General features: G+C 44.8%; 1 protein-coding gene across 2 annotated transcripts in view; it reads right to left on the reverse strand.

Moving 5' to 3' along the window:
• LOC130367658 (complement C3-like) overlaps nt 1-21,226 on the reverse strand; it is a 120,297-nt gene that overhangs the window by 37,837 nt on the left and 61,234 nt on the right. For both annotated transcript variants that reach the window (XM_056570215.1, XM_056570214.1), the window contains exons 16-21: nt 19,284-19,352; nt 14,153-14,359; nt 10,120-10,276; nt 4,986-5,071; nt 2,475-2,614; nt 1,986-2,198 (exon numbers count right to left, since the gene is read on the reverse strand). In XM_056570215.1, the coding sequence (XP_056426190.1) occupies nt 1,986-2,198; nt 2,475-2,614; nt 4,986-5,071; nt 10,120-10,276; nt 14,153-14,359; nt 19,284-19,352 (872 nt within the window). The remainder of the gene's footprint in view (nt 1-1,985; nt 2,199-2,474; nt 2,615-4,985; nt 5,072-10,119; nt 10,277-14,152; nt 14,360-19,283; nt 19,353-21,226) is intronic.

Raw genomic sequence — 21,226 nt, forward strand, 5'->3', positions numbered from 1 at the left:
TGGTCTCCTTTCTGGAAAGGCCTTGTCTGGGGCCACACCACTCTGGGACCGCAATGATCCTGCCACAGCCACAGTCCAGTCCTTCTTCGCTGAGGTCCGTGGTGTCTTCGAGGAGCCTGCCTGAGCTTCTTCTGCCGAGACTGCCCTGCTGAACCTGGCCCAGGGTGTTTCTTCCGTTGGCGAGTACGCCATTCAGTTCCGTGCTCTTGCTTCCGAGTTGTCCTGGAATAGTGAGGCTCTCTGCGCGACCTTTAAAAAAGGCCTATCCAGCAACATTAAAGATGTTCTGGCCGCACGAGAGACTCCTGCTAACCTACATGAACTCATTCATCTTGCCACTCGCATTGACATGCGTTTTTCCGGATGGCGTCTGGAGCTCCGCCTGGATATGGACTTTGTTCGCACGAGGCGTTTTTTCTCCCCGGCTCCTCTCTCCTCTGGTCCTCTGCAAACCGTTCCTGTGCCTCCCGCCGTGGAGGCTATGCAAGTTGACCGGTCTCGCTTGACACCTCAAGAGAGGACACGACGCCGCATGGAGAATCTTTGCCTGTACTATGCCGGTACCGAACACTTCCTGAAGGATTGTCCTATCCGTCCTCCCCGCCTGGAAAGACGTACGCTGACTTCGCACAAAGGTGACACAGTTCTTGATGTCAACTCTGCTTCTCCACGCCTTACTGTGCCTGTGCGGATATCTTCCTCTACCTTCTCCTTCTCTACTATGGCCTTCTTGGATTCCGGATCTGCAGGAAATTTTTTTTTGGCCTCTCTTATCAACAGGTTCAACGTCCCTGTGACCAGTCTCGCCGGACCCCTCTACATCAATTGTGTTGACAATGAAAGATTGGACTGTGCCGTGCGTTACCGCACGGAACCCCTCCTAATGTGCATCGGACCTCATCACAAAAAAATTGAGTTTTTTTTCCTCAGGTTCTTTGGCCCCAAGAAGAGGGGGAGACCCAAGGGGGGGGGTACTGTTACGCCGAGCGCTCCGGGTCCCCGTTCCTCCCCGGAGCGCTCGCCTCATCCTCGTTGCTGCAGCGCCCCGGTCAGATCCACTGACCGGGTGCGCTGCGGTACCGCCTCCAGCCGGGATGCGATTCGCGATGCGGGTGGCGCCCGCTCGCGATGCGCACCCCGGTCCCCGTACCTGACTCGCTCTCCGTCGGTCCTGTCCCGGCGCGCGCGGCCCCGCTCCCTAGGGCGCGCGCGCGCCGGGTCTCTGCGATTTAAAGGGCCACTGCGCCGCTGATTGGCGCAGTGGTTCTAATTAGTGTGTTCACCTGTGCACTCCTTATATATACCTCACTTCCCCTGCACTCCCTCGCCGGATCTTGTTGCCCTTGTGCCTAGTGAAAGCGTTCCCTTGTTTGTTCCTAGCCTGTGTTCCAGACCTCCTGCCGTTGCCCCTGACTACGATCCTTGCTGCCTGCCCCGACCTTCTGCTACGTCCGACCTTGCTTCTGTCTACTCCCTTGTACCGTGCCTATCTTCAGCAGTCAGAGAGGTTGAGCCATTGCTAGTGGATACGACCTGGTCACTACCGCCGCAGCAAGACCATCCCGCTTTGCGGCGGGCTCTGGTGAAAACCAGTAGTGACTTAGAACCGGTCCACTAGCACGGTCCACGCCAATCCCTCTCTGGCACAGAGGATCCACCTCCTGCCAGCCGGCATCGTGACACTTGTATATAGGAGCAGTATTATAGTAGTTATATTCTTGTATATAGAAGCAGTATTATAGTAGTTATATTCTTGTATATATGGGCAGTATTATAGTAGTTATATTCTTGTATATAGGAGCAGTATTATAGTAGATATATTCTTGTATATAGAAGCAGTATTATAGTAGTTATATTCTTGTATATATGGGCAGTATTATAGTAGTTATATTCTTGTATATATGGGCAGTATTATAGTAGTTACATTCTTGTTTGGTAGTATATAGTATTCTATGAATGTATTTACATTCATCTCTGTAACTTACCACAACTTTTAGATGTTTCACTATTCCATCAGTTATATAAAGATCTTTGACTGATGCTTTTACTTCTATCCGGATGTTGTCAATCACAAGAGGAACAATAACAAATGGAATAACCAGGGAGGCCATGGGCTCCAAAGTCACCACTTGGCGGAAGTTGGCTTCGGATGTTGCTGAGCTGCACATCTTCTCATTGTACGTCAGGTCTACTCGTACCTAGAAATAGTATGATATCATTAACCTAGGTAGAGGCCAAAGCATGAAAGGTCACCCTAAGAGAAGTCACATGTCTTTGACCCTTATGACGCCTTATGAGAAGGTTAAGAAATAGTTTTGTTTTCTTTCTTCACCATTCATAAAGGGCTTACATTGTCTTGCACTTTGGCAATGAAGTCGCGACAATGTCTTATCAGCCAACCCATAGACTAGTCACGGTTAATCGGTTGTCATCAACAATCGGATCACAATCTCATCCAACATATTGGACCTTACCTCAATGGCTTCAGGCACATAACTGTACAGGATGGCTTTGATCTCCACTTGTTCATTACGGACCACGGAATATGGAAGCCGAAGATCGATGAAGAAGCTTTTCTTGACCAACATTTCATATGGTTTAGCCACGCAAATTCCTGTGGGCCAACAAACAGTACATGTACTTGTATCATCAATGTATCAGTGGACCTGTCATACGCCGGACCTATTTTAATGATCTGGATACATATGGACATGTTCCAATGGTTTCCATTTTTGGTGCAGAAACATCTACTAAATAAATGTCTATTTTTAATAAGGCCCATTTAGTTCACTTCTCTAGTAATGGTGAGATTAGGGAATGTGTTGGACGATGGACCTGAGTGATCCGCCGCAATAAGAGGAGGAATCAGGCAGCATGTGTTCAACTCCCCAGCAGCGCCACCACAGGGGAAGAGAAGAATTACATGATTTCTATTCAATTCAATTCAATGGGATGTCTGAGTAATCCATAAAAGTGCTAGGACTTTCAGATCAAGAGAAGCTATTTCATGGAAGACTAGAGGGACTATAAGGTCTAGTATTTTTTTTTTTACCAACGATCTTCTGTGTTTCTTTGTATTCCCTCTGGCTACTATATAAGGGTCACGTGCCATGATGGAGGAGGAGGAGGACGCAGATCAGAGCTTAAGTCCTGCAGGAACGCATGGGAACGGAGTTCCTGGACTTTTACCATAGGAAGAACACGGTCCCTAAAAGTAGGAGTCCTGCAGGACCATCCCTTAAAGGGGCACTCCGCTGCTCAGTGTTTGGAACAAAATGTTCCGAATGCTTAGTGACAGCGCCGGGAGCCCGTGATGTCATAGCCCACCCCTCATGACGTCATGCCCCACCCCCTCAATGCAAGTCTATGGGAGGGGGCGTGACAGCCGTCACGCCCCCTCCCATAGACTTGCATTGAGGGGGTGGGGCGTGATGCCACGAGGGGGCGGGGCTATGACTTCACAAGCTCCCGGTGCTGGCTACAGCGTTTGGAACAGTTTGTTCCAAACGCTGAGCAGCGGAGTACCCCTTTAAATGGAAATCTTGGGTAAACAAAATGCACAATAAGAAAGACGGCGCACTCACCATGTATCTTCATACATGAGAAAACATCTTAATTCCAATAAGGGGTAAAGCAAGCAAGGGAGTGAATGGCTGTAGCTGGGTGGGGAGTAATTCGGCTGAAGGACCGGGTCACGCATACAGTGCTTTGTCAGGCCCTGAGGAGTACAGAAAGCAGGGTAGCGGGCGGGTGTAGCAGGGTGGGATACAACAAGCAGGGGAGCACACAAGTGTAGTGGGGAGTAATTTGGATGACGGACCGTGTCGTGAACACAGCGCTTTGTCAGGCCCCTTGGGGTACAGCAAGCAGGCGAGTGGACATGTGTAGCAAGGTGGGGAGTAATTAAGGTGACAGACCATGTCGCACATGCAGGACTTCGTCAGGCCCCTTGAGTGTAGCGAGGTGGGGAGTAATATAGGCAGGCAACAGATTGTGTCGCACATGCAGGGCTTCATCAGGCCCATCTGGGTACCACAAGCAGGGGAGCGCACGGGTGTAGCAGGGTGGGAAGTAATTTGAGTGACTGGCCGTGTTGCACTTGCAGAGCTTCTGCAGGCCCCAAAGGGTACAGTAACAAAAGGAGCGGACAGGTGTATCCGGGTGGGGAGTAATTTGGGCGCCAGACCGTGTCGTGCATGCAGCGCGGTGTGTGCTACACGGTCGGTCACCCAAATTACTCCCCACTCCATTACACCCGTCCGCTCCCCTGCTTGATGTACCCCTTTTTACAATAAAGATGTCCCCTGATGTATGAAGATACATGGTGAGTACTTCGCCTTTCTTATTGTGGATTTTGTTTACTGTCTTAAAGATTACTTATGGTACATACATACCTAGTGCCCATTTACCTCTTGACAAAGCTAATTTGGTAGCGAAACATGTTGAGGGGGGGCTGTTCCAGTTTGATTTTAATTCAAGTGTCTATTCCCTCATTCTAAGGATGCGGGTGTAACTGCAGACACCAAGCATCATCCAGATTACATACCTGTCCAAGACTGGATAGTCAGGATATATTCAATAGAGAAGGGCTATAGGGCACTTGTATATTTTAATCTTTTTGTGCAGATACAGTGAATAAATATCGCACTTTGCACGGGAAAACAGGGTCTTTTTGGGTTGCCTGTTGGCAGCCTATAAGTGATAATGAAGATTACTTACGTGAGCACCTATTCATTGTATCTATCTATGGGACTGCATGAGGAGCTTTGATCAAAGCTTTTACACCAGGATTTACTCATAGCCCGGTGGTGCCAAGATTTCTGCTATTTTTTTTACGTTTTAAAATCTTGGGTGAGTGCCCAAACTTTTTTCCCAGGACTTGTTCCCTGATACACAATTAAATATGGAGATCACTGGTGCTAAGTGGCTTGGAGCACCAGGCAAAAACCCAGTTGCTAGGATCTGTACTGTCTGCAGGAAATTACCTGAATTCGGGGAAATGCCGATTGCCAAAAATTCCCAGGTGGTGATTGATTCTGGCAAATTGGCATTGACGACCCTTGAGGAAAGCCTGTGTGAGATAAAGCAGGGAAGAGTTAGTAAAGAATAAGTGGATTGTAACACAATGACTACAGGTGACAATAGACAAGATATTTCTTGGCATATCTAGACAATTTTGGTTGGCCAGGTTAATTGCCGCTTAAATGGGTACTCCCATGGAAAACGGGTGCCAGAAAGTTAAACAGATTTGTAAATCACTTCTATTAAAAAATCTTAATCCTTCCAGTACTTTTTAGGGGATGTATACTAAAGAGAAGTCCAAAAAGAAATGCATTTCCTGTGATGTCCTGACCACAGTGCTCTCTGCTGACCTCTGCTGTCCATTTTAGGAACTGTCCAGAGAAGAAGAAATTCCCCATAGCAAACATATGCTTCTCTGGACAGTTCCTAAAATGGACAGCAGAGGTCAGCAGAGAGCACTGTGGTCATGACATCAGAGGAAATGCATTTCTTTTTGGATTTCTCTTTAGTATACAGCCCCTAAAAAGTACTGGAAGGATTAAGATTTTTTTTATAGAAGTGATTTACAAATCTGTTTAACTTTCTGGCACCAGTTGATTTAAAAAAAAAAAAAAAAAAGTTTTCCACGAGAGTACCCCTTTAAAGGCCATTTACCTTTAACTGGCCGTTAAAGGTAACCATACATGACAGCCATACACGGCTGTCATGTATGGTCACCTTTACATGCCGTTTAAAGGTAACCATACACACCATATAGTTGTTGGGACAGCTATCCCTAATGATCCCTCTGCACACGTGAATGCTTGGCCTGGCCAATCGGTGGCAAGTCACTGCTAGAAACCTCGGCAGCTGCTTATCTATCTAAGGATTGGGCAGTTTAAATCCAACATGCCTAATCATTCTCTCCTCCAATATCACCTGCTAGTGGAGAGTTGGCCAGCCCCACCAACAAATTAGACACATGTCTAATGTGCATGGAGGCCTTATAACTGATTCAAGTACATGGGGCGTAAAGGGCATGGGTCCACTAGGGTGAGGGTTGGCTTCAGGTGGATGTTGACCCATGAGTCACAGTCCGCCCCTGATATTTAATCAGTTTACTTTGGGTCCTCGAAGTCATGTGGTCTCTCAAATTTCTCCAGATTTGCTTAGTTACTAACATTTAAAAAGCCCAAATCAGGATGTTTAAGTGACACCACAATACTGCTCATGAACCCGCCTGAAATGAGAGAGAATGCCCATTTGTGGCCTGGTTCTGGGATTGTCCTGGCATGGATTATGGGTTGGCCTGGTACTGACATCAGAGTCCATGACCTGTAATCCTGCCAAACCTTCTGACCTTGTCTTTAGGACATGCGTGTGCTGTATGTGTGGGAGACAATCACCTGTCCATGGCTTTCAATATGTTATTGGCTGTATGTCAGGAGTAGGGACAAATCATGGTCAGTGGTGGCCTCTGGGCCCCTGAGTTAAAGGCCCTCCTTTCCAGTAGTAGTGTCATATAATAGGTAAATGACTTAAAAGGGGTTATCCGGGAAAAAAATATTTTTTATATATATATATCTACTGGCTCCAGAAAGTTAAACTGATTTGTAAATTACTTCTATTAAAACATCTTCATCCTTTCAGTACTTATGAGCTGCTGAAGTTGAGTTATTCTTTTCCGTCTAAGTGCTCTCTGATGACACCTGTCTCGGGAGCTGTCCAGAGTAGAAGCAAATCCCCATAGCAAACCTATTCTGCTCTGTGCAGTTCCCGAGACAAGCAGAGATGTCAGCAGAGAGCACTGTTTCCAGACAGATAAGAACAACTCAACTTCAGTAGCTGATAATTATTGGAAGGATTAAGATTTTTTAATAGAAGTAACTTACAAATCTGTTTAACTTTCTGGAGCCAGTTGATCTAAAAAAAAAAAACAGTTTATTCCTGGAATACCCCTTTAAGAGGTTTTTAGATAATGAAACCTATTTTTATATGTCTAATACATGAGCATATATTATCAAATAAAGTTATTTTACTACCATTCTGTAAACTTTCATGCTTTCCTTCTGCTCTGTCTTCTTCATTTCCCCACTTCCTGGCTAGTCACCATCCTGTAAATGGACTTCCTATTTATGCTGTACACTCTTGCTGGGAATTTAGTCAACTCTATCTCCCTTTCCACTATGAAGGAGGCTTCTTTCCATGTAGTGAATGGGGTCATAATAAAGTAGGAGTAGTGGGAGGGGGATAGGATGGAGACAGGAAAAGTGGTGTCAGAGGCATGTTCCTGCCCATTTTAGGAACTGTCCAGAGTAAGAGAAAATCCCCATAGCAAACACATGCTACTCTGGACAGTTCCTAAAATGGACAGCAGAGGTCAGCAGAGAGCACTGTGGTCATGACAGAAGAGAAATCCAAAAAGATAAGCATTTCCTCTGTAGTATACAGCCCCTAAAAAGTACTGGAAGGATTAAGATTTTTAAATAGAAGTAATTTACAAATCTGTTTAACAGTTGATTAAAAAAAAAAAAAAGTTTTCCTCGGGAGTACCCCTTTAAACAATTTATATAGCAAAGTAATAGTAAATTTAGAAAATAAACTAAACAGGTTAGCTGAAGACTTTATAGAGCTGTCCCTTTCCCATTGGCATATACATAACTCCAAGATTTTCTCTAGTAAGCACCGCAGGCAGAGAAGTTGTGGTCTATTATATTAACCCCTTAAGGACTCAGGGTTTTTCCGTTTTTGCACTTTCGTTTTTTCCTCCTTACCTTTTAAAAATCATAACCCTTTCAATTTTCCACCTAAAAATCCATATTATGGCTTATTTTTTGCGTCGCCAATTCTATTTTGCAGTGACATTAGTCATTTTACCCAAAAATGCACGGCGAAACGGAAAAAAAAATCATTGTGCGACAAAATCGAAGAAAAAATGCCATTTTGTTACTTTTGGGGGCTTCCGTTTCTACGCAGTGCATATTTCGGTAAAAATTACACCTTATCATTATTATGTAGGTCCATACTGTTAAAATGATCCCCTACTTATATAGGTTTGATTTTGTCGTACTTCTGGAAAAAATCATAACTACATGCAGAAAAATGTATATGTTTAAAAATGTCATCTTCTGACCTCTATAACTTTTTTATTTTTCCACGTACAGGGCGGTATGAGGGCTCATTTTTTGCGCCGTGATCTGAAGTTTTTATCGGTAGGATTTTTGTTTAGATCGGACTTTTTGATCACTTTTTATTCATTTTTTTAATGGTATAAAAAGTGACCAAAATACGCTTTTTTGGACTTTGGAATTTTTTTTTGCGCGTACGCCATTGACCGTGTGGTTTATTAATGATATATTTTTATAGTTCGGACATTTACGCACGCGGCGATACCACATATGTTTATTTATTTATTTTTTTACAGTTTTATTTTTTTTATGGGAAAAGGGGGGTGATTCAAACTTTTATTAGGGAAGGGGTTAAATGACCTTTATTAACACTTTTTTTTAACATTTTTTTTGCAGTGTTATAGGTCCCATAGGGACCTATAACACTGCACACACTGATCTCTTATACTCATCATTGTTATCCCATAGGGACCTATAACACTGCACACACTGATCTCTTATACTGATCATTGTTATCCCATTGGGACCTATAACACTGCACACACTGATCTCTTATACTGATCATTATTATCCCATAGGGACCTATAACACTGCACACACTGATCTCTTATACTGATCATTGTTATCCCATAGGGACCTATAACACTGCACACACTGATCTCTTATACTCATCATTGTTATCCCATAGGGACCTATAACACTGCACACACTGATCTCTTATACTGATCATTGTTATCCCATTGGGACCTATAACACTGCACACACTGATCTCTTATACTGATCATTATTATCCCATAGGGACCTATAACACTGCACACACTGATCTCTTATACTGATCATTGTTATCCCATAGGGACCTATAACACTGCACACACTGATCTCTTATACTCATCATTGTTATCCCATAGGGACCTATAACACTGCACACACTGATCTCCTATGCTGATCATTATTATCCCATAGGGACCTATAACACTGCACACACTGATCTCTTATACTGATCATTGTTATCCCATAGGGACCTATAACACTGCACACACTGATCTCCTATGCTGATCACTGGCGTGTGTTAACACGCCTGTGATCAGCATTATCGGCGCTTGACTGCTCCTGCCTGGATCTCAGGCACGGAGCAGTCATTCATCGATCGGACACCGAGGAGGCAGGTAAGGTCCCTCCCGGTGTCCGATCAGCTGTTCGGGATGCCGCGATTTCACCGCGGCGGTCCCGAACAGCCTGACTGAGCAGCCGGGTCACTTTCAGTTTCACTTTAGAAGCGGCGGTCAGCTTTGACCGCCGCTTCTAAAGGGTTAATACCGCACATCGCCGCGATCGGCGATGTGTGGTATTAGCCGCGGGTCCCGGCCGTTGATGAGTGCCGGGACCGACGCGATATGATGCAGGATCGCGGCGCGATCCCGCTTCATATCGCGGGAGCCGGCGCAGGACGTAAATATACGTCCTGCGTCGTTAAGGGGTTAAAGAGGTACTCCGGTGGAAAACATTTTATTTATTTATTTATTTATTTTTAAATCAACTGGTGCCAGAAAGTTAAACAGCTTTGTAAATTACATCTATTAAAAAATCTTAATCCTTCCAGTACTTATTAACTGCTGAATACTACAGAGGAAATTCTTTTCTTTTTGAATTTCTTTTTTTGTCTTGTCCACAGTGCTCTCTGCTGACACCTCTGTCCATGTCAGGAACTGTCCAGAGCAGGAGAAAATCCTGATACCATACCTAAGCTGCTCTGGACAGTTCCTGACACGGACAGAGCACAAGACAAAAAAGAAAGAAAAAAGAAAAAAAAGAATTTCCTCTGTAGCATACAGCTGCTAAGAAGTACTGAAAGGATTACGATTTTTTAAATAGATGTCATTTACAAATCTGTTTAACTTTCTGGCACCAGTTCATTTAAAAAAAAAAATAATTAAAATAATAATTTCCACCGGGTTAACCTATTATAGGCCAATTCTAGAAGTCCACCTACCCATTTGAGTCAGCTCTCGTGGGGAGCGTATACACACTCCACAGCCAGCTTTCATAAAAGATACTGCGCGAGTTGAAGTTGTCCATCGTTTCGTATAAATCATCTTCATTGCTTTTCTCTGATCCCATGGCCTGGATCACAGTCGAAGAAGGATGTCCTAAGAGCGGTGAAAGGTATAATGAGTGATCATGGACATCACAGGAAGGAACACCAGAACACTATGAACTATATACAGCGAGCAGGGGTCAAGTACTGGGGAAAGAAAAGGGTGGGAACTCACCCAATATTTCCACTCAAGAGCCGGTTCTGCGGGACTCCCGCTAATGAGAACAGTGTCCCTGCTGTGGAAAAAGTGCAGGAACTCCGTTCCCAATGCGTTCCTGCAGGACTAGCAAGTCATTGCTTCCGAAGAAAAAACATCCAAAACTGTACGTGATGTCCCAATGAGGTTGGGTATCGGGCAAGTTTTGGCACTATTTTATATGTATTTTTTTATTTTTTATGTATTTTATATATATTTTTAGCAAATACACAGGGCTGCAGATAGGGTTGCCACCTGGTTGGTATTTTGGCCGCCCTGCTGGTATTTTTTTTAAATTAAAAATAGCGGCAATGCAATTGCCGGTATTTATCCAACCAATCCTCCACTTCCTGGAATATTGCACTATATACTATACCAGTGTTTCCCAATCAGAGTGCCTCCAGCTGTTGCAAAACTGCAACTCCCAGCATGCCCGGACAGCCGTTGGCTGTCCGGGCATGCTGGGAGTTGTAGTTTTGCAACAGCTGGAGGCACCCCTGACCTATACCATATACCACTATATAGTCCAACATGTCGGGAGTTGTAGTTTTGCAACAGCTGGAGGCACCCCTGGTTGGGAAACACTGACCAATGCTATATACTACTATACAGTCCAACATGTCGGGAGTTGTAGTTTTGCAACAGCTGGAGGCACCCCTGGTTGGGAAACACTGACCTATACTATATACTACTATATAGTCCAACATGTCGGGAGTTGTAGTTTTGCAACAGCTGGAGGCACCGCTGGTTGGGAAACACTGACCTATACTATATACTACTATATAGTCCAACATGCCGGGAGTTGTAGTTTTGCAACAGCTGGAGGCACCCCTGGTTGGGAAACACTAACCAATAATATATACTACTATATAGTCCAACATGCTGGGAGTTGTAGTTTTGCAACAGCTGGAGGCACCCATGGTTGGGAAACACTGACCAATACTATATACTACTATATAGTCCAACATGCCGGGAGTTGTAGTTTTGCAACAGCTGGAGGCACCCCTGGTTGGGAAACACTGACCTATACTATATACTACTATATAGTCCAAAATGCCGGGAGTTGTAGTTTTGCAACAGCTGGAGGCACCCCTGGTTGGGAAACACTAACCAATACTATATACTACTATATAGTCCAACATGCCGGGAGTTGTAGTTTTGCAACAGCTGGAGGCACCCCTGGTTGGGAAACACTGACCTATACTATATACTACTATATAGTCCAACATGTCGGGAGTTGTAGTTTTGCAACAGCTGTAGGCACCGCTGGTTGGGAAACACTGACCTATACTATATACTACTATATAGTCCAACATGCCGGGAGTTGTAGTTTTGCAACAGCTGGAGGCACCCCTGGTTGGGAAACACTAACCAATACTATATACTACTATATAGTCCAACATGCCGGGAGTTGTAGTTTTGCAACAGCTGGAGGCACCCCTGGTTGGGAAACACTGACCTATACTATATACTACTATATAGTCCAACATGCTGGGAGTTGTAGTTTTTATTTGGAGAAGCTGCTGAGCAACAGGCTGTATCAGGCCATGCTGGGAGTTGTAGTTAGTAACTAACTGCAACTCCCGAATTTAATTTAAAAAAAAAGCGATCACATCAAAACAAAAATGGTCCTGTTAAAAACTACAGATCGGGGTGCAAAAAACTAGCCCACACACAGGCCCGTATAAGGAAAGATAAAAAGGTTATATGGGTAAGTATAGGACCAAATTTTCCCCGCATATGTGTATCCTGTGATGTCACGCATATATATAACTAATTATGCAAATTAGCATGGCTGGTATTTTATTTTATTTTTTGCAAAAAAGGTGGCAACGCTAGCTGCAGGTGAACACTAAAGTTACGGAACACTGCCCTCTTGTGGTCAGAGTAGAACAGATTTGTAAATGACTTCTATTAAAATATCTTAATCCTTCCAGTACTTATCAGCTGCTGAAGTTGAGTTGTTCTTTTCTGTCTGACCACAGTGCTCTCTGCTGACACCTCTGTCTCAGGAACTGTCCAGTGTAGGAGCAAATCCCCATAGCAAACCTCTCCTGTTCTGGACAGTTCCTGAGACAGACAGAGGTGTCAGCAGAGAGCACTGTGGTCAGACAGAAAAGAACAACTCAACTTCAGCAGCTGACAAGTACTGGTAGGATTAAGATTTTTTTTAATAGACGTAATTTACAAATCTGTTTAACTTTCTGAAGCCAGTTGATATGAAAAAAAAAAAAATAATAATAGTTTCTCACTGGAGTACCCCTTTAAATTGAACTTAAAGGGGTATTCCAGGAAAAAACTTTTTTTTTTCTTTTTAGATCAACTGGCTCCAGAAAGTCGTAGTCAGACATGTAGACTTCAATGGCGTCCATATACTTCAATGGCCCATGCGTAGTCGTAGTCAGACATGTAGACTTCAATGGCCCCCATATACTTCAATGGCCCATGCGTAGTCGTAGTCAGACATGTAGACTTCAATGGCGCCCATATACTTCAATGGCCCATGCGTAGTCGTAGTCAGACATGTAGACTTCAATGGCCCCCATATACTTCAATGGCCCATGCGTAGTCGTAGTCAGACATGTAGACTTCAATGGCCCCCATATACTTCAATGGCCCATGCGTAGTCGTAGTCAGACATGTAGACTTCAATGGCCCCCATATACTTCAATGGCCCATGCGTAGTCGTAGTCAGACATGTAGACTTCAATGGCCCCCATATACTTCAATGGCCCATGCGTAGTCGTAGTCAGACATGTAGACTTCAATGGCCCCCATATACTTCAATGGCCCATGCGTAGTCGTAGTCAGACATGTAGACTTCAATGGCCCCCATATACTTCAATGGCCCATGCGTAGTCGTAGTCAGACATGCAGACTTCAATGTCGCCCATATACTTCAATGGCCCATGCGTAGTCGTAGTCAGACATGTAGACTTCAATGGCCCCCATATACTTCAATGGCCCATGCGTAGTCGTAGTCAGACATGCAGACTTCAATGTCGCCCATATACTTCAATGGCCCATGCGTAGTCGTAGTCAGACATGTAGACTTCAATGGCCCCCATATACTTCAATGGCCCATGCGTAGTCGTAGTCAGACATGTAGACTTCAATGGCGCCCATATACTTCAATGGCCCATGCGCAGTCGTAGTCAGACATGTAGACTTCAATGGCGCCCATATACTTCAATGGCCCATGCGTAGTCGTAGTCAGACATGTAGACTTCAATGGCGCCCATATACTTCAATGGCCCATGCGTAGTCGTAGTCAGACATGTAGACTTCAATGGCGCCCATATACTTCAATGGCCCATGTGTAGTCGTAGTCAGACATGTAGACTTCAATGGCGCCCATATACTTCAATGGCCCATGCGTAGTCGTAGTCAGACATGTAGACTTCAATGGCCCCCATATACTTCAATGGCCCATGCGTAGTCGTAGTCAGATAGGTGGTCATGTCATTTTGACGTATCTGTGCCTCGGAGGCACAAGTTGTGGTGTGAACCAAGTCTTACATAACAACCACCCCCCCAGTGGTGTACATAGGAGGTGACCTGGAGGAATAGACTGCTTGAAGTGGTGGACAGGGTCACAGAAACCCCCAAACGGTGGAGGCTTTTTGACTCCATATGTGGTCTATCTAGTAATGTGTAGGGATCTTCTCATCTGCATGAATAAATCCCCCATGGCACTACAGAATACATTACAATCCATCTATTGATACCTACCAATTGCTATTTTTTGAAATTTCGGCCTTTTCCTTCTAATGGCCACTTGGGGCTCAAAGATGAACTTGCAGCATTCTAGGAAGACCCTGGCGCATTCCCCGACCTCTAAGACAAACGTGGACCGCTTGGTGCAGGTGTATCCCATGGGGTTTTCCGTCATGCCGTCCTCACAGCACTTCCGCAGGCGTGCGTCCTCATACTCACGTGCTAGGGATACAAAAGGGGGAAATAAACTGAATTTTCCGAAATTTTAACAGTGACCTTCATTAGATAGAACAGGGACTAGGCCCTGGTACGTGAAAGGACCCAAATGCCCCTTTTCAGGTTGGTTTTCTCCCCCTTTATATAATCTTTTACAGTGTTTCCCAACCAGAGTGCCTCCAGCTGTTGCAAAACTACAACTCCCAGCATGCCCGGACAGCCTTCGGCTGTCCGGGCATGCTGGGGGTTGTAGTTATGCAGCAGCTGGAGGCACCCTGGTTGGGAAACACTGATCTATTATTTGTTTGGATAAAGTAAGATAAATAGCTTTGTGTACCGTGAATGTTGCTGCCACCTAGTGGTTATATTGTGTTAAGACCAAACAGCAAGCAAGCAAAGCACTTAAAGGGGTACTCCGGAGAAAACCTATTTTCTTTTAAATCAACTGGTGGCAGAAAGTTAAACATATTTGTAAATTACTTCTATTAAAAAATCTTAATCCTTCCAGTACTTATTAGCTGCTGAATGCTACAGAGGAAAAGTCCTTTCTTTTTGGAACACTGATGACATCACGAGCACAATGCTCTCTGCTGACATCTCTGTCCATTTTAGCAACCATGCATAGCAGATATATGCTAAGGGCAGCATGGTGGCTCAGTGGTTAGCACTGCTGCCTTGCAGAGCTGGGGACTTGGGTTCAAATCCCACTAAGGACAACAATAAATAAAGCGTTATTATTATCATAATAACTTCAGCAGAGAGAACTGTGGTCATGATGTCATCAGAGAGCATTCCAAAAAGAAAAGAATTTCCTCTGTAGTATTCAGCAGCTAATAAGTACAGGAAGGATTACAATTTTTTAATAGAAGTAATTTACAAATATGTTTAACTTTCTGCCACCAGTTGATTTAAAAGAAAAAACGTTTTCACCGGAGTACCCCTTTAAAGGGGTACTCCCGCGGAAAACTTTTTTTTTAAATCAACTGGTGCCAGAAAGTAAACAGATTTGTAAATCACTTCTATTAAAAAACATCTTAATCCTTCCAGTACCTTTTAGGGGCTGTATACTAAAGAGAAATCCAAAAAACAAATGCATTTCCTCTGATGTCACGACCACAGTGCTCTCTGCTGACCTCTGCTGTCCATTTTAGGAACTGTCCAGAGCAGCATATGTTTGCTATGGGGATTTTCTCCTGCTCTGGACAGTTCCTGAAATGGACGGCAGAGGTCAGCAGAGAGCACTGTGGTCATGACATCAGAGGAAACGCATTTCTTTTTTTGAATTTCTTTTTAGTATACAGCCCCTAAAAAGTACTGGAAGGATTAAGATTTTTTAATAGAAGTGATTTGCAAATCTGTTTAACTTTCTGGCACCAGTTGATTTAAAAAAAAAAGTTTTCCACGGGAGTACCCTTTTAAAGGGGTACTCCGCTGGAAAACATTTTTATTTTAAATCAACTGGTGCCAGTAAGTTAAACAGATTTGTAAATTACTTCTATAAAAAAAAATTATTAACCCTTCCAGTACTTATCAGCTGCTTTTTGCACCACAGGAAGTTCTTTTCTTTTTGACAGAGGTGTCAGCAGAGAGCACTGTGGTCAGACAGAAATTAAATCCTATAAGAAAAGAACTTCATGTGGAGAAAAAAGCAGCTGATAAGTACTGGAAGGATTAAGATTTTTAAATAGAAGTAATTTACAAATCTGTTTAACTTTCTGGCATCAGTTGATTTAAAAAAAAAATGTTTTCCAGAGGAGTACCCCTTTAAAGGGGTATTAAAAAGAAAAAAATAAATAAAGATAATGAAGCTGGTACAGGGAGAAAAAAAAAGCATACTTACCCCGCTCTGGTTCTCCCCTGGTCTTGTGCAGCTCCCCTTAGGCTCCGTCCAGCCCCCAAATCTTTTCTCTTCTTCCTACTTCCAAGACAAGCACTCAGTTCAGGACCTGCTGGCTCAGCCAATCACTGGCCAAGACAAGACACCACTGCAGCCAGTGATAGGCTGAGGTGGCAGGTCCTGCACCGAGTGCTCATCTCTGAAGTAGAAAGTAGAAATATTGTGGAAGTTGATGGAGCTTAAAGGGGTACACCGGTGGAAAACATTTTTTTTTTTTTATGAACTGGTGCCAGAAAGTTAAACAGATTTGTAAATTACTTCTATTTAAAAAAAATCCTTACCCTTCCAGTACTTTTTAACAGCTGTATGCTACAGAGAAAATTCTGTTCTTTTTGAATTTATTTTTGTCTTGTCCACAGTGCTCTCTGCTGACACCTGATGTCCATATCAGGAACTGTCCAGAGCAGGACAAAATCCCTGTTGCAAACCTATGCTGCTCTGGACAGTTCCTGACACGGACAGAGGTGTCAGCAGAGAGCACTGTGGACAAGACAAAAAATAAATTCAAAAAGAAAATAATTTCCTCTGTAGCATACAGCTGCTAAAAAGTACTGGAAGGGTAAAGATTTTTTTAATAGAAGTCATTTGCAAATCTGTTTAACTTTCTGGTAAGAGTTGATTTATAAAGACCTAAAAAAAAATATTTTTTCCACTGGAGTACCCCTTTGATTGGAGCAGGGCTAGGTAAGTATTCCTTTTTTTCCTATGTTATCTAAGCAGTTTATTATTTTTTATTATAGAACACTGATATACCCCTTTGAACTAGCTACAGGTATTTGGTGGGAGAAAAAGCCCTATAAAGTGGGAAGTCCTATGCGCGGGTCCAATCCCCTCTCAGAATATCCTGTAAGAAGTAGGAGGAGTCTAGTAGTAGAGAAAGTAAGAGGAGGTCAGGAGTAGTTCCGCTGCTCCCGTTGTAGCAGAGGCCTCAAGACTGGACTGTCACTACACTTCATGGAGCTGTAGCCCCAATAAAGTCATAAAGTCTACATAGAGAGCGCTCCATAGCGTAAAACCAACTGGGTAGGTATTGGTAGAAGGATTCTTTTTAAAGCCTCTTACCCCAGGTGGTAGTGTGAACTCACACACAACAATGGACAGTGTGTAAGGGTTGTTAGAGCCCGGTCTGCAGCCTCCCAACCAAGTAGATAGAAACAAATGGACTTCAAAGGTACGGTGGGTCTTTTGCGGTGCTGACTCGGAACAGGCACATCAGGTGAGTATAAAAGGTTTATTAAAATGCAACGCGTTTCACCGCACATGCGCGGCTTCATCAGGCAAATCAACAACTTTTCCTCTGGACAGGTTTTGACGAATCTCCCCCTTTTTGTCTTATTTAGATGACGCATTTCTGGATATTCCTTCTCCCTTCGTCAGGTCAGTACATTAGAATAACATGTTTTAAATTCCAATGTATTGACCTGATGAAGGGAGAAGGAATCTCCAGAAACCCGTTGTCTGAATAAAGCACAATATAGTTTTTATTATTTTATAAATTGTCCGTGGTTAGATCCTAACCGCAATACCAGCGACTGCCCAAATAGAGAGAAACCCCTCTTTTCTTCCTCCGCAAGAGGGCAGATCATCTTTTCTTGATGGTACCATCCGTAAAGACCAGTCGGGTTATTGGCAGCTTCTGGATCGTCTAGGTTTCTTTCCACATGCGCTTATAAGTGTTACAGGGGTACTCCGCCCCTAGACATCTTATCTCATCTCCAAAGGATAGGGGATATGATGTCTGATCGCTGGGGTCTCACCACTGGGGACCCCCCGCAATCTCCCTGCTGCACCTGGAATTCATTTAGAGCGTTGGGTGGAGCGCCGGAGGCTTGTGATGTCACGGCCACACCTGCTCGTGACGTCACAGCCGCGCCCCCTCAATGCAAGTCTATGGGAGGGGGCGGGACATCCGTGAAATCACAAGTGGGGACCTGATTGACATGCCGAGCCTTCGCTCCACATCGCCATTCATCTCGCACAGAGCGAAGTTTGCACCGGATGTCTGGGGTTCCACAGCCGAGATCACGGGGGTCCCCAGCAGCAGAACCCCTGCAATCAGACATCTTATCCCCTATGCTTTGGATAGGGGATAAGATGTCTAGGGGCAGAGTACCTCTTTAAGCTTTTAGTCCTTTAAGTATCCTCTTGGGTAATGGCACCAGGTAGCGCCATTTGTCTATTTTTTGTATTTTACACAATCCAACCCTTTGTGTCTGACGTTGTTTCTGCACATCTCCATTGGGGCATGCTAGCTACCCCCACATCTGACATGCTCACCACGGAGTACCCCAGCAGAAAACTACACTACCAGTACAGGCCCACACTAAGAAATATAGGAGACCTGCAGGACCACTTGAGCCCACAAGTGATTTCCCCAAGTGACGGGCCCTATGGGTTGTGCACTGCATAAGTAACTCATGTCCCTGGTGCTTAAAGGGGTACTCTGCCCCTAGACATCTTATCCCCCATCCTAAGGATAGGGTATAAGATGTCTGATCACGGGGATCCCGTCGCTGGGGACCCCCACGATCTCGGCTGTGGCACCCCAGACATCTGATGCACTGAACAAGCTTCACTCCATGCCGGATGACTGGCAATGCGTGGCAGAGGCTCGTGATGTCACAGCCATGCCCTCTCCCATAGACTTGCATTGAGGGGGCGTGGCCGTGACATCACGAGCCTCCGGCGCTGCACCCGACGCTTTAAACGAATGCCGGGTGCACCATGGAGAAGGCGGGGGGGGTTCCCAGCGGCGGGACCCCTGCTATCAGACATCTTTTCCCCTATCTTTTGAATAGGGGGATAAGATGTCTAGGGGCGCAGTACCCCTTTAAGACTTTAAGAGTATGGTGGTGTCAAGCTGCTGCTTAAAGTGGCCCCATTTTTATGTTGGCCCCCATTCCCTCTTCCGTTATGCCTGTCACCAAGTGTATCTATGGTCATTGCTATAATGTAATATGAGAATGTGAAGGACACCAAAAATCTTCTGTACAAAATTATTAAAACCCAATGGCCTCTATTTTAGATGAATACCTTTGTCGGCTTTTGGTCCAGACAGCACAGACCGTCTTCTTCTTCTTGAAGGTTCTTCACAGGTCAACTCTATAGATAAAAAAAAAAAAATCTATCAAAAAGATACAAAAAGAAATGCTCACAAACTACTCTACAAATGTAACAACTTTTAGGTGCCCAGACAGATGGGCCAAAGCCTCCGATAATAGTGGGTCCAGCCGACCATCTAAGGTGCATGAAGGGGTCATATGAAAAAGACTGAGATGTGTTGGATTTCATTCTTCTCAGTCCTTTGTTCCTGCAGGTGATAAGAGATGTCTGGCAGCGGCTAATTTAAAAGGGGTACTCCGCTGCTCAGCGTTTGGACGTCACGCCACGTCCCGCCCCCAAAATGCAAGTCTATGGCAGGGGGCATCATGACTGTCACGCCCCCTCCCATAGACTTGCATTGAGGGGGCGGGGCATGACATCATGAGAGGGCGGGGCTATGACGTCACAAGCTCCCGGCGCCGGCTCCAGAGTTCGGAACAGTTTGTTCCAAATGCTGAGCAGTGGAGTACCCTTTAAATGGGTAATCCCGGATTAGAAAAACAGCTGATTTCTTCAAAAAAACAGCGTCACACCTGTCCTCGGATTGTGTGTGGTGTTGCAGCTTAGCTCTATTAAAGTGAATGGGACCAAGTTGTAATATCACGCACAACCTGATTGCAGGTGTGGCGCATTTTTGGAACAAATTAGCTCTGTTTTCTATTCCTGGATAACCCAGTCCTTTCTCCCCATTGAGATGGACCAAGAATGCACATTTTAAGACTTTCTCCTTAAAGGGGTATTCCACTGATAGACATCTCCTGTCCAAAAGGATAGGGGATAAAATGTCTGATTGCGTCAGTGGTCTCGGGGCAGGGGGGGGGGGGGGGGCGAGTCATTAATCGTAATTCATAATTGCCGATACTGATAAAGTCCAAAACCGTGAATATCAGCTGATAATATCATCCAAACCGATAATCGGTCTATCCCTAGCGCTGCACACAGTCGCATAGGCGTGGTGCAAGGTTCGCTATGCCCCGCTGCTGACACGCCTATCCCCTGTACGTTAGTGCTAGGACCGCTGTGTGATTGACACACAGGTCCCAGCGCGTGCGCATCTTAGCTTATCCCCCGTGCGCGCCGCAGCGTGTTATCCTGGCAAGCGCTCCCTCCCACCACCTGCCTCCTCAGTGCGCCTGCGCAGTGCTAGAGGCAGAGAGCGTGCTCTCTGCCTCTAGCACTGCGCAGGCGCACTGAGTGGGCAGGAGGTGGGAGCGAGCGCCTGCCAGGATAACACGCTGCGGCGCGCACGGGGGATAAGCTAAGATGCGCACGCGCTGGGACCTGTGTGTCAATCAGGGAATAGGCATGACGGCAGCGGGGAACAGCGAACCTTGCGCCACGCCTATCCAACTCTGTGCGGCTGCTATCAAAAATGTGTTTTTGGGTGATAAAAGCAGAGAGAACTAAGGTAAAAACACTACTGTAGACACAATCTGCACACGGTACAAAGGCTGTGTGTAGGTTATATAGCCCCAAGTTCATGACAGTTGCGCTTTAACCCTTAAGACGCTGCAAGCAAAGTTGATTGCGACATCTAAAATGGGAAAAACCTCATCTAAAATGGCTAGCTCAGCGGTTTGATTGGGACCATCACCACAAAATCACAGGGTCCCGATTAGCTGAGAGGAGGCCGGGAGGACCCAAACATGCCTAAGATCTGTGCTTCAATAGTGCAGGCAGCAAAAATGCCAAAAGTCCAGAATTGCTGATTTTTGGTCACTTCATAGTGATCAAAACAAAACCATGGCTCACGGCATTAAAACGAGTCCTCATACACGGAAAAATAAGTGTTATAGGGGGTTAGAAGAGTATGATTTCAAGAATACTTATTTTCATACAAAAAGTTATTTTTTTTAAAGAAGGAAAATAAAATA

The sequence above is a fragment of the Hyla sarda genome, chromosome 4 (assembly GCF_029499605.1).
Source record: "Hyla sarda isolate aHylSar1 chromosome 4, aHylSar1.hap1, whole genome shotgun sequence".
Taxonomy (NCBI): Eukaryota; Metazoa; Chordata; class Amphibia; order Anura; family Hylidae; genus Hyla; species Hyla sarda.